The 16031-nt window shown below is 43.1% G+C and overlaps 1 protein-coding gene across 2 annotated transcripts in view; it reads right to left on the bottom strand.

The window, feature by feature from the left end:
* Positions 1–302: 302 nt before the first annotated feature.
* LOC119170890 (transmembrane and coiled-coil domain-containing protein 6) overlaps positions 303–16031 on the bottom strand; it is a 38562-nt gene continuing 22833 nt past the window's right edge. Inside the window, exons 6-11 of one of the 2 annotated variants that reach the window (XR_012894385.1) lie at positions 12543–12619; positions 11194–11307; positions 8937–9039; positions 6795–6922; positions 1160–1251; positions 303–600 (exon numbers count right to left, since the gene is read on the bottom strand). Coding sequence is in view for 1 of the 2 variants with exons in the window: in XM_037422171.2 (XP_037278068.2) it covers positions 448–600; positions 1160–1251; positions 6795–6963; positions 8937–9039; positions 11194–11307; positions 12543–12619 (708 nt within the window). In the remaining variant the exon portion in view is untranslated. Of the gene's footprint in view, positions 601–1159; positions 1252–6794; positions 6964–8936; positions 9040–11193; positions 11308–12542; positions 12620–16031 lie in introns of both variants that reach the window. The other variant, XM_037422171.2, reaches the window with a different exon arrangement.

The raw sequence follows: 16031 nt of genomic DNA, 5'->3' as shown, positions 1-16031 counted from the left end.
TCAGATGCTGTGCTTTCTACGCCGGTAGCCGGCTGTATATGTTTGCTAGCAAATCAACGGAATCAGCTGCAGGGACCAGACGTTGTCCTTGTCATTGCTTTGAGTTTTGCATATTATGTTCATACTGCCAATAAAAAAAAATTGCATAAATTTGTAGTGGTATCTAGTGGTGCTGTCGCGTTCGAGCTCCAGGTTTATAGCTTCCATAGTGAGAATTGTTCTTGAGAACGCCGACAATCAGATACTTCGTATATCAATACCTCAGGATAAGACTAATTTCCACTAATGTAAAAAAATCTCGCTACATTATAAACAATATTTTATTGTGCAAAAAAGAGGGTCAATGTACGTATGTACAATATGCAAGGCACAAAAGCTGCAGGACTGTGACATACATTGCTTGTGCTGTAACATTTCATTTAGTTCTAAAAGCACGCTATGCACGCACTAGGGTTGAGCGAGTATTGCATGAAGCTTCTGACATTCACCGACATGTTCAGGAGTCATTTGCTGCAGCTGAGCGAGGATCGCTGTGCTTCCCGCAAGACTCTGTCTGAAGGCCGGCAGGTTGGTGGAAATGCCTTGAAGCAGCTGGAGGACCTTCAACATACAATATGTAATATGTAAAAGAGATAGCATCCATTTTTTTTGCATTTACCTGCATCAGACATTAACATTTTTTTTTCAGCATGTGTAAGAGGTGCATGAAGACCAGTCTTTGTTCGTAATTAGACACGCTGCAGTCTGAAATCTCACGAACATGCAACCGGCTACCTGTTTCAACACAGGTGCAAAACTTATTACCGATCACACGGGGTCTTTTGTTAGACCCTCTCACATCTCAACAGATGGCTGACTTCAGTAAAAAACAATGAAGTGTCCTTGATATTTCATTCTGAAAGGGAGTCAAGACTGAGCAAAAGTTTCAGTGTGTCATTGTCACAACAAAAAGCAACTAACAAAGCCAAATTCTGATTCAGCGGGCGGCCTCCTTGCTACTCCACTGTTATGCAAGCCACCCAAGGTCCAGAACATTGAATCCAAAATTTAATGCGAGTACACGTCCAGCAAGGCTATCCAGCATGCACATCTTCGACCTGCTGCGGTAAATTGATCTAATAAGCCAGATGCAATAATCCCGAGTGGCCTGTGAACTAACCTCATTTATATAGTCCGCTCCTGGGGTCAGCAGAGGTACAATTCCACTAATGGCAGCAGAGATGTCAGCCAAATTATGCTGAGTCAGGAATCCTGGGAAGAATCCAAATGAAAGTATACTATACACACTCTAGTGCTCAAGCACAATCACACAAAGAAAAAGGCAAGACGACAGGACAGGCGCTATAGCAGGATTTATAGTTTCATCTGCGGTCGTTAAATGTTAAAAACGCAAGATCGTTTTAATGTGGCCAGCCACTCTTTCAATGCTTTATTCTTATTCATATGACGTAATGTAAAATTGGTGTATAGGTGAAAAATGTTTCCTGAATCCCAACCGAACACACAAAAAGCATACGAGAACAAACACCGCTGTCTGACCAAGGATCGACACATCTGTAGATAATGGAAGCACATCGGTTGGGTGAGCTTGAAAGTTGTCAACGTGCTTCGTAAAAGAATTTCACCAGTTGCGGAGTCAAGTGCTGCGCTGCATTCACAAAGGAGATCTATATCTAAAATGACATTATGAGTTGCAAAAGTTAACGCAGTGAATTCGGCTATGAAACGTTGTCTTCCTACAGTAAAAGAACTGAACGAGGACCAACAGGGTGCAACACATCAGCTCAAACTCTACAAAAAGTTTCTTTTTGATCCCTACGAACATTACTTTATGGTCCAAAAAACAATATATAAAACTAAGACTCATTACCGAAACAGTAGCACCAGCGCCTAAGCGTGTATTATTGTTTACACCGTCCCCACCCACCCAACCATCCACCTACACCCACACCTACACACACACCCCTTGCTCTTTCGCATCATAGTAGAAGGAGACATTGGTAAACAGGTTGCACGAGCTAGTTTCCCAACTGAGGCGGAGAAGGTGGCAGACTACACAGGGACGGCACACGGTGTGATTGTGTTGGAGGTGGCGTAAGGCTTCACTCAGATGCTGGGAACTCCCACAATCTGCTAGACCACTGCTCTTGCAAACTATAGTGACAGGTGTGTAGATCGAGCTTTCATGCATAGGAGCTGGGTACGTAGAAAAGCCCACACAAGACAGAGGTGCTCACAGCTGGCGGTAGCAGTAGTGCGTAATACGTCTTCGAAGGTCGCATGAGTAGCAAACAGGTAGTTCTCGACTTACAATAGGGGGAGCAGAGGTCCGCGAAGTTGGATGCTGCTCTGCAAAAACACGTCTTGACGCTTGATAATAGTCTTCAGAATTATGCCTTGTTGGTGTAGGGTGGTACTCTAAAGCAACCTGCTGAGGTGATGATATCCGGCCTGATCATGATCTGCAGAGATACTGGAGGCTCATGTTTTGATTTGCCTCCTCTCTTTGCAGTCTGCACTCGCCGTAACACTCTCGCATCCATTATGATGGCGGTTTGAGAAAATCGTCGCACAAGCATTGGTAGTAGACATTCCCTATTTGGAGCTCTGCTAGCTCCTCTCAAACTACCCAACGGACAATCAAGAGAATATCTTTACTCAGGCTGACGTCCATACTTTTAATGGTGGGGACTTTGTCCAAGTGCACGAACTTCAGTAGAATTCATTGTGTCTTCTAAGCTCAAATGCACAACACTGCTGCCTCGATTCCGAAGGAGGGCTCAGGTCTTCCTTCATCATCAGGAATCAACTAGTATACATCTTCAGCTATGCTTTATAAGTTTTAACGATTGGCCAACTTTGCCTTCATCACACATTCGCATTTATGATACTGCAAAGCTTCAATACCTCTTTGATGCAAGCAGTGGCATACCAACTCTTTCACGAGTGGGGGGGGAGCTAGCCAGTGTGTATGTATGTATGTATGTATGTATGTATGTATGTATGTATGTATGTATGTATGTATGTGTGTGTATATATATATACACATTAAGAGAGAGAGAGACATCTTCGACGCGCTAGCACTTTAATGAAATTTTTCATACACAAAGAACTTGTTCAATAGCGTAAAAAAAGGACAGCCAGATTTAGGCAGCAGGCACTGGCACAGCACGTATATGTTTGTCATGCATGATGCATGTACTAGTATTACACACGACGATTTTTATGCATTACCTCACAACTTTCCGTATGAATACAATTATGTTAATGGAAGCCTCCTCGACAGTAAATATTTTATCACTGAATGAAATTTTTAATGACTAAAACAGCTCACAAATAATTACTTGTGGAACCAAAGGCATTTTGAGTATTTCTATCTACTTACTTTAGCTTTCTACAGAGCTCGAGTACACTGCTTTATTAGTCCCCGCTTTGGAAGCTGCCCCCATTGCTCCAAGCTGCCATAAGCAAGGCTGATCAGCTTTATCGGAGATTAAAGTGGAAACCTTTCTTGGCATTTCCAGTACGGCAAAACTAAAATATTTAGAAAGATTACTCGCAATGATGTGCTCACAACAGCTTCGACAGGGCAGCGGGGATGGTAATCGAAAGAAAATGATTTTCCTGAAGCAGCAAATGCTTTGACCGGTCCATAAAAAGTTTGTTCGTTCCCATCTATAACTGCATCGGCCAGTCGCAGCAGAATAAAAACATGAACAAGTGATGTAGTATAATAGGGCCCCTGTTCAGCCCCAGCCTGCTCTGCAGTGCTACTGCACAGGGCAGAAAGTGTCTCAAAGAGCCTTCAAGAAAAATCGTCACTGATGAAATGTTATAAAATATCACTACATTGTACCTTTGCCTCGTAATACTTTCCTTTTCTCATAACAATATAATTGAGTGATTACAGTGATGGAGGAAAGTTTTGCCTTAGTTGATGTTTTCCCCAGCGTGCAGTCGACAATGATAACTGTCGAAAGTGGGGTGGGGGAGGTGCCCTTGCCTCTCCGGCGGATAGGCCTATGGATGTAAGTTGTGCATGTTTCGCCACATAGGCGTCGGCAGGATTTTTCACAGCGGGGCGCGAACCCTTGTTGCACCTGAACTTTGGTATGAGCGGAATGCTAGTATAGCTTAAGGGGGCACAAATTGTGGTGTGGCCTGAGGGGGGCAACAGCCCCTATTGCACGCCCTGCCAACACCCAAGTTTCGCCGGGTGGCTTGATTGATTGACATGTGGGGTTTAACATCTCAAAATCACCATATGATTATGAGAGACGCCGTAGTGAAGGGCTCGGGAAATTTCAACCACCTGGGGTTCTTTAACGTGCACACAAATTTGAGCACACTGGCCTATAACATTTTTGCCTCCATCGAAAATGCAGCCACCGCAGCTGGGATTCGATTTCGGGACCTGCAGGTCAACAGCTGAGTACCTCAGCCATTAGACCACTGCGGCGGGGCTCACCGGGCGGCTGAGCTCTACGCGACAGCGTTCGCTTAGCTTTTTTTTTCTTTGAAATAGTGCCTCCAACCGATGCCTTCGATTCCTGAACCAAAATTTTCCAAGTCATGAGGGCGTGTTCTTGACTCTTGAACCAAGGCAGGGCGGTCCCAGCGAGAAAGAATGTTACATTCACCAGTTCTGCCGGCATACTTTTATCTCTTTTACCTGAAAATATACGTGGTTCAGGTGCCCAGCAGTTAGGTTGTCTTGGTCTGTGGCCAGGTTGTTCCAAGACCGTGGCACTGGTTCATACAGCAGCATTGGCCATCGGCAAGCCTGCTTTGGTGACAGTCATTTTGGTGCTTTTTGGAGGGCAGACTGGCTAAACGTCTGCTTTTTCGTAAGTCTTCTGTGACTGGGTGGTCCAGGGCGTTAGACAACTTAGCACACGCCCCCGTGAACCCATCACATCCTGTTATGGATGCGATGGGTTTATTTGCAACGCAATGTAAGCATTGGAGAAAACACATGGAATGGTTGCAAACCGCCAGCCAGCAATTCCTCTTGCCACTTGTGCTTCTTCTTCCTTATTTTTTCACGCTTTTCCAGCACCACCTTACAATATCATAAACTTTTTAGAGAACGCTTTCCATCTTACTGTAGTGCAAGTGCTGTCCAGCATGCCTAACAGCTTCCGTAGAAATAAATTTTGTGCACAAAAATTCATCACCAACAATTTTAGAAGCTAGGTGCTGTGATAGGCAATTGTAGTGCTAAAACTTAAAAATAGAGCAACAAAGAATGGTGAAACTGATTTATGTAAAGTAATGCACGCTACAAATTCATTTCTTTCTCCTTTTGCAGCGATATGCAGCTGTAATGTGTACAGAATAGATTTTCTACATGTATGACAGGGCTGAATTATATGGAGGCCGTTGCGCACTTAAGTCTGGTCAAGCTGTGCTAGTATGCAGTGCAGACAGGCTTTGTACCACACAAACTAAGCTGATAAATAACAGACGGACTTGGACATGATACAGAATGCGACCAAATAAATGGAACCTCAGTATACATCCCCTGGGCTTGCTAACATTTTATATGAAGTGTTTCACCTGGCCAAGCATCACATAAAAATATCACGTATTAAAACTCTTGGTTGTTTGACACTTTCTTGTGCTGGGCCCGGCACGTACAACACTTTTCGTACCATGTGAAGAAATGATAGACCATACAAAGTTGAGTCTAATGGGCATCCAATTCTTCTATGTTCTGAATAAAAATGCTCCAGAACATATTGATATTTTGTAGCTTTTTGATACAGTTGAACTTCATTATAGAAGTCCTGTACTACGGAGCGATTCCTGTCTTGTGTATGAGCTCTCTCTTAAACGCAGGGCAGCACATGTGCATTTTATTATCAACCTAGATTTTATTGTAGACACACTGGTGTCTCTAAAACCCGTTTGTCTGTTACATCAGTGTCTCCTGTAAAGAAGTTTGACTGTACAATAGACTGTTGCTAAACAGAACTTGAAGGGACCAAGAAAGTATGTTCCATTTAAAAGGTTTTTTTTTTGCTGAGAAGTGAACAACAGTGCAGAATACACACACACAAAACCAATCTTGCCAGCAGCACTTGTTCTGTTAAAGTACCAGTTACAATTAAGAGATTTCCATTTACTGAGATTATACAGTATAAAACAGATGTGCCCCTGCAGTGATGATTAGAAAAAAGTGAGAAAAGCACAATTTGTCTTCCGGCGGCTAATTGCCTTCTGATGGCTAACTGGCACCTAATTTGTCTTCTGGCGGCTAACTCCTGGTGGCAAATTTTTTTTGGCTGACCTAGCTCATTCGGCAGAGCATTAGGCGTGTTATTTGAAGGTTATAGTTTCAGACTCTAAATGCAGCACGTTGTCTTTTCTGCCACTTTAGTTTCCTTCCATTCACGTAATACAGTAGACTCTCATTAAGTGGAACCTGAAGAGACCGGGGAAATTTGTTCCATTTAACAGGAGCTCCATTTACTGAGAAGTGAGCTGGGTTGCAGCAATCACGTACGAAACCAATCACATCCGAGCCAGCCGTTCCACTTAACCAGCAGTTCTGTTTAAGAGAGATTTCCATTTATGAAGAGTCCACTGTAACTACTAAACTGCAGTTAAAAACTATAAATATAGCTCTTTAGGCATTTATTAACTTTGCTGCCTCTAGGAATCATTAGATGGTGCCTCACAAAGAACCAAGCCATTAATCAAATCCCTTTATTTCATTCTTGTCAGACTAACTAACTTGGCATTTCTTTACAATATTCCTTTGAGGCGTACAACATAGAGGAGTGACTGACCTGAAAGACAGTGCGTGAGCCACAGGGCTTCCCTGCGCAAGTGCAGATAAGGTGCCTCCAACAGGCGACCCAGTGCAGCAACCATACCGGGCATCCTTGCTAATTCTCCGGCCAGCTCGCACCACCGGCTGCTCCAAGTAGATAGACATGCCAACAAAGAAGACAGGGCCTCCGAAAAAAACCACAAAGCATACACACAACTTTTTTTAATGTATTTCTTTGAAAGAATGAAAATACAGCCAGTTTCACTAAGAGAAAGCTGTCAAAACGGGGAAATTTTAGAAGTTTCTCCTTGACAACAACGAGGAGCTTGAAAAATAACTTTCTTTGTTAAAACAAAAATTGAATTAATAAATTTGTTAAATTAGAAGAACTATTTATTTGCTTTTGATTTAGGTATAAACCTGAATTTTGATTGGAGCAGTACATGGTATGTATTCAATGTGGACTAAAGTGACGATTTACTCAAATTTTGTTTTGTTGCTAAATTTAGAAACATCAGTGGTCTGTAAATATGTTTAATATGAAATATACATTTTGCAGAGCAATTATTTATTGCTGAGATAATGATACATAGTGCAGTATGAAAAGGCAAAAAAATGCAGACATAGAATATTCTGGCAGCCTTTCTGAAAACGTATGTGGCAAAAAAATTGCAGTAATGTTACTGGGTTCTAAGACCCTTACACAAACATCTTTTTTTTATAATAAATTGAAATTTGGTACTCAAACAAGAAACGATACACTCAGAGTAGTTTTTCAGACAAACAACACTTGGGCGACATTTTGCGAAACTATGAAGGCTCCCACGTCACCAAAAAAATTTTTTCTCCGTAAAATATTTTATCAATGCACTGTTTTTAAAGGGATACTGTAGAAAAATTATAAAAACTGACAAAACTTCGAGATTCCACACGGAAAATGCCACTTTTCTGATAAACAGAGTTTATTTCCTGTATTTTTGAATGGTTGGTTGTATTTTTAATGAATTGTGAGCACGCGGCGGCTGCTCGTGAGCGTGAGCAGTCATGTCAAACTTCCCGAGGGACATGCAGGATGCACGTGTTCTTGTCCTCCTCTTCCTTTTCTCTAGCTATCCTTCCACTCCACTCTTTACCTTTCTAAAAGCACAGGCGCTTTGTTCTAGCTAGAAGCACTGTTCGCTGCTGTGGCTGTTCGTACCGGTTCTAAGAACCGAAGTAGAAGATCAGCGAGTCGAGAGACGCGGGCGATGACTGGCATTGTTGGCTTGCCAGTTTCCGGTGAGTTTGACGTCCCCCAACATCACATTCTCTAGTTCACGACGCTGCCGCTACATGTGACAGTTTGTGAGAAATGCATTATATTCCTTATTTTCCCGTAGTTTCTGCTTGGAATGAAGGTTGTCTCTATCAATTTCAGGACACAATCTATTGGCTTGGCTGAAGTATTGGCGGCAAAAATTTTGTTCAGTATGCTTTTAATGCAAGAAAACAGCATGTCCTTTTTCTAATACATTTAAGATGGCTACTAAAATGCTTGGGTCATTTGGCGTGGAATAATTCAAATGCATGCAACACCTACAACAACCAGACGACACTGCTGGCCGAGTAACTTTATGTGTTCCCCTTTCCACTCGTGTCCGCAAACTAAAGATATATTTAGGTCTGTCTTTCAGTGATTTCTCTGCCTCTATCACGATACGATAAGCTCTACAAAGGGGGCTGCATGCAGAAGCCCCGACGGATAACTAAGACTGGTGAAAAAGGCGTTGTTACAGCAGACAAAATGTGAAACGATAGTCGATGGCCATTACATAAAAACGAGTACTGTGAGGTGACGTCACCACCGTATCTTTCTTTCATTTTTTTCAGTCTTACTCATCCAAGATCCATTCATGTTACGACCAACATCTAAAGTATTCAAGAACAGATTTCATGTTGATGAAACCTATTATTGAAACTTTAGATTTATTTATTTCCTAATATTGAAACAAAAAATGTAGAAGGCAAAACTACCATGAAGTCACTCCATTACCGATAAAGTCATATGCTCAAAAGTGAAGCTAAAAAACCAGGACGCGAGGAGATCAAGCTATTTTTCAACTAGGAAGCTGTTCTCTTACGCAGTGTGTGTGACTATTCAGAGACAAGTGCTACCTACAACAGAATTTTCTTGAGATGCTAAGCTGCAGTGAATCATCTTGTTTGCAACTGTGTGGCATAGCCTTGCTGTACAGTCCATGTCTTCGACTTGAACACTGGCACTGAAATAGAATAATGTTACCTTTTAGTACTAACCAATATGCTAAATTAATGGAAGGAATACATGGAAACAATGTTCGCTGCATACTACACAACAAAGATTGAGGAGAATGAGATAAGATGCAAATATGTTACAAAAAATTCTATTTATATGCGCTTGCTTTATATGAAAAACATTACGCATGCGTGAACAGTAAATTTTAAGTTCGAAGCGAATTCAAACCGATTAGATGTTTGGTAAAATAATTTCGAATCGAAATCAAGTATGATGTATATAATATATCATATATTATTATGAAGAACATGAGCATATTTGTCATGACCTAAATAACCTGCACGATATATGTATATGTTTTCAATTAAAACAAGGCATGTGCAAATGTCATTCTTTTTGGTTCGAAAAAAAAAAACAGCAAGCAACTTTGATTTTAACTTTCAGTAGAATGTAAGTGATAAGCTTTTAAATATGTTAAATTTACTGTACTGTGAGCATATAGGACACTATAACAAGCTTTTGAACTTGAAAAATGATGAATCGACGTCAGGGTAATACGTTCATTTAGGCTTGAAGTGGGACTTCGCAGCAGTGCTAATTTTCTCTGAAAAGATGTTTTCCCAAAAAAGCACAGCATCACTGCAGCTAAAGCATCTTTACAGCGAGTTGCATGAGGTTCGTATGTTATTTGGTCATTACGAATACTTCGAAATTTAGAATAATTTAAATTCCTTTTGAAGTGAGTTAGAATATTGTAAAATTTGTTCAAACATTCAAAATGCTTGAATATTCGCACATGACAAAAACCTTTCTAGCTTCGTTCCAGTTATCTCTGGTTTCTCCAGCAGTATAGCATATACACAGAAAAAACTCCAGAGCACTGTACAATTACTGTAAGGAGCATTCTGAGGCACTTGTAAAACAGCACTTTAATATAGCAAATGACAGAATAAAGCAAAAAAATGCCGGAATTCAAGATAGACTAAGGCAGGTCCGAACTTCAATCAGATCGGAACCTAGTGCTCATCTTTGTCAGTGTTGATTTAATTCACGTTAATCCACGATAATTTTGGTGTACGACAATCCTTGTAAGGGCAGTTTAAGAGCTATATATAAAAGTTATATCCTTAAATTAAGGGGACCAAGCACAGAAAACACTTTTCATCTGGTCTTTCAACACACCTAGCATTCTTCTATGTAAGAACCGTAAGTACAAGCACAATGAGTTCAAAGAATTTTCCTTATCTGCAGTTATCTCAGATACCATTTTCTCAGACCTTGTTGAGACCTTCCCCTGTGGTTCTTTGGATGTCTTCTGTGCTGTCAAATCAGTGTCAACAAAGTTTAGGGCTCAGTCACAGGAAGAAAGCCCAGAAAGAGTCGTTTGGGCTGTACGGCAGCGGTGAAAATGTGCTCAGCCCAAAATTTTCTGCTATAAGTGACAAAAGACCGCCATGGTGCAGAATCTACGCAGGTGCCAGCACTCAGCGTGTGCGTTCCACATGCTGACTCAGTCTCCACAGCAATTTCGTGCTGAAACATCATTGTCCTCGAGGGGACAAACTTTGGGGAGTGTGAATACCATATTTATGTTTTGAATTATATTCGAACAGTACCTAATCAAATAATGTGATTCAACTTTCGAATAGCTAGAGCTCAAAGTTTCAAATAACTTGGCAGGACAAATTTCTAAAATATGACAGAGGCTAATGGAGCAACTTAATCAGGGTCAGGTGGCTAAAACTAATGCTAGCGTCATTACAATAGGCCTTGCGTTAAAACTTACACCAATATTCTAGTCCAAAACCACCCAAATCCACTCTATGGGTTCAAAGCAAAAAATGCGAAAATGACACTGGATCTATAATGGCAGGTAGTGCACATTCTTCTACAATAACATGAGACAGGATGACGAGCTATTTGTGCTTGTAGTATTCTATTTTTTCTGTCCGTAGATTAATATGCACAGCCTACCATTGTGCTTGCTGTACAAGCTGGCAGGATAAAAAATTGGTGCTCCTAACTAGTACAAAAATATTCAGAGTAAGCCCAATTGTTCTAGCTTCAGATTTATGCCCTTAACATTAGCAACACAACACTATATAGCCACTAAGATAGTTTCATGACAAGGTTTTAGTCGGCTGTAAATTGGAATGCTTACTTGCTGTAGGCGTAAAACGTGATCCAGCCGAGCCGACCAATAAAGTCGGGCTTTGCAGAGTCCCGGTCAAACAGTGGCAGCAGCTGTTTGAGCAGGTCCCGAGCAACCAAATCTCTGAAAACCGTGTGAAGGAAGATGATAACAACAGTGAAGTTGCTTGCTCGTGTAGAAGACTTCACAGCTATTTATACCACTCATATTATCCCCAGCCCAATCCTCAACTGCCATGCTTTCCTGGTTTGCTTTTTCTGCAGCTTCTCTAAAACAAATCATAACCAACATCAGCCTGACTATGCCCACTACAGGGCAGAAGGGTCTGCCATGTTTTTTCAATTAACACGGTCTTGTGTTGCCGGGACTATGTTATCCCCACAAACTTCTTTGTCTAATTAGCCCACCTAACTTTCTGCCTCCTCCGGACTTGCTGCCTCCTTGTGGAATGCTGCTCAATGACCAGTGGTCATCCTGCCTTCTCACCACAGCCAAAGCATGGTTATTACTCCTTCCTGATTTCGACTAAAATGTCGCCAACCTACGTTTGTTCCCTGACCTGCTCTGCTCTCTTCAGTCATGCCTGTGATTGTCCTTTCCATGGCTTACTGGGTAACTTTCAATTTAAATTGAACCCTTTTTGTAAGCCTCCAGATTTTTGTTACATACGGAAGTACCTTCATGCAACTGTTTAAGACTTTTCTTGAGAGGTACTGGTAAACTGCCCTTCATGATATGAGAATACCTGCAAAATGCACTCCTTAAACAAGTATGTACCTCTAGAGCTGGGTCTCTTAACTACATCCAGTGGGTAGGAGGCCGTTGTAACAGTGTGTGACCAGCAATGGTCATTCCTATGATATATGGCTTGCAGTATGAACTCGCAAAGCCTCTGCTGCACTCCCTGTCCCATGTGATATGGCATGTTCCTTGTTCATGGCAATTATTAACCAAGTGATCTATGCTTCCACAATGCTAAATACTATTATGAAATTCTTTTGAAATGTAGCTTAATATCTTGCTAAGTGTGAAACTGCGCATGTGTGTTACTAGCAGTATGTGCTACCATATTGCACACTACTTCACAATTGAAACACTGGCTACATATGTTTTTCTCAGTTCTTTTGTGGTGTTCGTGGATGAAAAGGCAAACTTTCATGCAAGTCCTATGTTCCTAATATAAAACTTTATGAAGCTGCATGTTGCTACATAAAATGTTGCTTGGTAGGCACATTTTATGTAGCAGCACAGCAACATTTTATGTAGTAAGACAGACCGCAGCTGGGTAAAATAGAAAAAGTGCAGCTGTTTGACTTTGACAAACTAATGTGGTAGCAAGCAAAGCAGCGGGAACTTACTGGATGATGTGAGAAGGGGACTGTGCGTAAGCCTGAAGAGCAAGCACTGCCATGTCAACCACCTGAGGGTAGACGCTCTGCCAGGGCGGGTAAGGAAGAAACAGAGCTTCATGGAGATAATAGTTAATTCATGTGGTAGGCTACAAAGTACCTACACAAAAGTTTTACGCACCGCTCTTTTTTGTAGCTGCCCTTTATAAAACAGCAGACTTGCATGGTACAGAGCATTTAAGGGGAAGAAAAACAGGCTTACAGTATATTCCCACTAAGTGTCTCATATTTCGGAATACCTGTGTGGCGAAAATTTTTGCTAGCAAAGTGTCTATGCAGGGCAATTTTCACCTTTCAACACCAAAAGAAAAATGTTCCAGTTGGTCACAGATATTTTGAAATGTCAAAAGCAAACACACTCAAACCTCAATATAAAGAACCAAGATATAACAAATTATCAGTTATAACGAAGTAAGCAAGGAATGGTTCTGTCATAGGTAGAGAGCAATAAATATATTGTTACAGGGAGGATTTATGCCGCGACAGCGGGTCTATCTAGCATGCCGAGTGCACAGTATTGCAGGCCAACAGGGCAGCTCGAGAGTTCAACCCACAACAACATCGTCGTCTTCCTCCTTTATGTGTAATTTCAGTGCTTGTACCAGAGTGACGGTTCCATGCACATGTCATCATGCCAGCAGGTAAGAAACCATGTCGGTGCCTCTTAAATGGGCGAGTCACCATTGTAGGGCATAAGATGAGAAACGTGGACTACTTCTCTTCTGGGTGTATCAGCCGATGAGTTTGTTGTGGCGTAAGTCTCATAGGTGACGGGCGTCACCTGATGAAGGACTCTGTACGGCCGAACATAGTGCTATAAGGAGTTTCTCGCAAAGTCCAAAACGTTGAGATGGGAGCCACAGTAAAACAAGAGAGCCCACAGAAGAAATAGCCTTCCTATGTTGACGATCGTAAAGATACTTCTATGCTCTCTGCGACGACGGTAACTGAGCGCAGGCTACTGTGTGTGCTATGAGGGCACTGTAGATGGCATATGAACGTGCGAAACGCAGGATGGTTGGTCAGACGAAAGTAGGGTAAAGGATGACGGCCGAAGAGTAGATAAAATGGTGAGAAGCAGTATCCAAACCAAAGGTCACTGAACGAGAAATATTTAATGCCGTGGAGGCAGTCAAGAGCATCATCAATTCGAGGTAGTGGATAGACATTCTTCTTGGTGATCCGATTGAGGTGGTGATAGCCAATAAAAAAGTGCCAGCTGTTGTCCTTCTATTTAACTAAGACCACAGGGGATGCCCAAGGACTAGATGAAGGCTCTAAGACGACTTTTCTAAGAATTTTCTCGACCTCCTGCAGTATAATTAGGCGCTCAGCATAAGACACACAGTAAGCACATTTGTGAAATGAACTGGTGTCGCCAGTGTTGATACAGTGGGCTACAACGCTTGGGTAGCTCAGGGAACGGTCGTCGTTGTGAAAGATATTGCCCCCTGCATGTAATGGGTTGAGAGCAAGAGCGGCTCTCACCCTGAAAATGAAAAAAGATCACATGCGTCTTCTTCACTCGAGATCCAGCCGTGATGGACACCCTTTTTAAGAGCTGGCTACATCTTGGCTAATTAAAAGACCCTTGCACTTCTGAAGTCTCGTGACAAACTGGTGGAGCTGCTGTGTAGCCCTCACGAATGTTGGAGACCCTTCCAGGGAGTCGCCCTAGGAGTTTAGTCCCAGTTAACACCCCAGTGCATCGGGCCAGTCGCCGAATCAGGGAATTACCTCCGGAAGTAAAAAAAAAAAATGGACCCGACCACTTCAACAAATATGACAAGTGCTTCATTTCAAACAGCTTCAACCGACACAGGTATCGTGATTCACAACCACTTTGCGATGGAGAGCCACGGGTCCCGACGATGTTCCATGGCACGGAGAGCGAGGATGTCAAAGACTGGTTGGCCAATTTCGAGCGTGTAGCCCCCTTAAATCAATAGGACAACGCGGCCAAACTGGAGGACGGGGTGCGTATGTGATACCAGAATCGCGAGGAGCATCTCACGTCAGAGTGCGAGTCCCGTTGTAGGCTTCTGGAGACGTACACAAGTTCTGATCGTCAACAACGAGCGGAACGAGCAATTCAGGCCCGGGTCCAGTTGCGAAATGAAACGGTTACTACTTACGTGGAAGACATGACACGTCTCTTCCGATGAGCTGACCCACAAATGGCGGAGGATGAAAAGTTGCGCCATCTGACGCGTGGTGTTAAAGAGGAGTTTTGCCGGCCTTGTGCAGAGCTTTCCTAAGACCGTAGCGGTGTTCTTGACAGATGCTGTGACCATGGAAAAGATGCTGCAGCAACGTTCTAGCATGTATGACAGACAAATAAATAGCATGTGTGCTGCGGACATTCTCGCCACAACCGGAACCAACGACAGCCTACGAGAAGTTATTCGTTCTATGGTGCGTGAAGAGCGGCAGAAGGCCGCCATGACACCTCATCCTACGTCTGGCTCGATTGCAGCGGTTATCAGAGAGGAAATGCACCGGGAACTACGGGGCCCCTCGCCTCCTGACAGCTCTACGCAAGCTCCTACCGAATACCGCCGTGAGACGACCACCTATGCGGAAGCCTTAAAGCAGCCTGCGGCCTCTCCGCCATTGTTCGTTCCCGCTCCTCCCACCGTGTCGCTCCAGTCGACGCAGCCAATAGCGTACTATGGCGATAGGTATGTGTCCCCATCATTTGTCCGTGCTGCCCCAGTCAGCCATTATTTGGAGCAGCCAGTTCATTACATCGATGATAGGCGCACGTCCCCTCGGAAGTCAGATATGTGGCGTACACGCGACCACTGGCCTCTGTGCTTTCACTGTGATAAAGCAGATCACTTGTACCGTCAGTGCCCATACCGCCGCCTTGGGCTTCGCGGCTTCCCTGTGACTTGCTGCCACCCCGGTACAGCCAGTGACCCCGCAACATCGAAAACTACCTCACCCAGCATCTTGCACCACCGTCTGCTGGGCACCCGTCGCGTTCTCTGTTGCCGAGGCGATTGTCATCGCTGCCCCAGCGGTATTCTACCACATGGTCTCCAAGTCCCCGCTGGGAAAACTAACTGTAGGGACTCCTAGGGACAAAGTCGCTGAACATCGAAGTGCCGAAGATCTCCGACCGACTCAGAGACGTAACGATATTGCACAATACGACCGGCTTTCACTTAATATACCAGTGACGATTGATGGTTACATGGTTGATGGTTGATGCGTTAGTGGACACCGGCGCTGACTACTCAATATTGAGTGGAAAACTGGCCTCGCAGCTAAAAAAAAGTAATCACGCCGTGACGCAACTCGCAGATTTGGACGGCCGGCGGCCATGTTGTTACTCCACTGGGTGCCTGCGCTTCTAGAATTCAGATCCAAGAATACACCTTTGTCACTAGCTGCCTTGTCCTACGCAAGTGCTCCCGTGATGCTATTCTTGGA

Source organism: Rhipicephalus microplus, chromosome 3 (assembly GCF_043290135.1).
Source record: "Rhipicephalus microplus isolate Deutch F79 chromosome 3, USDA_Rmic, whole genome shotgun sequence".
Classification (NCBI taxonomy): domain Eukaryota; kingdom Metazoa; phylum Arthropoda; class Arachnida; order Ixodida; family Ixodidae; genus Rhipicephalus; species Rhipicephalus microplus.
This window is presented reverse-complemented; position numbering and strand designations above follow the sequence as displayed.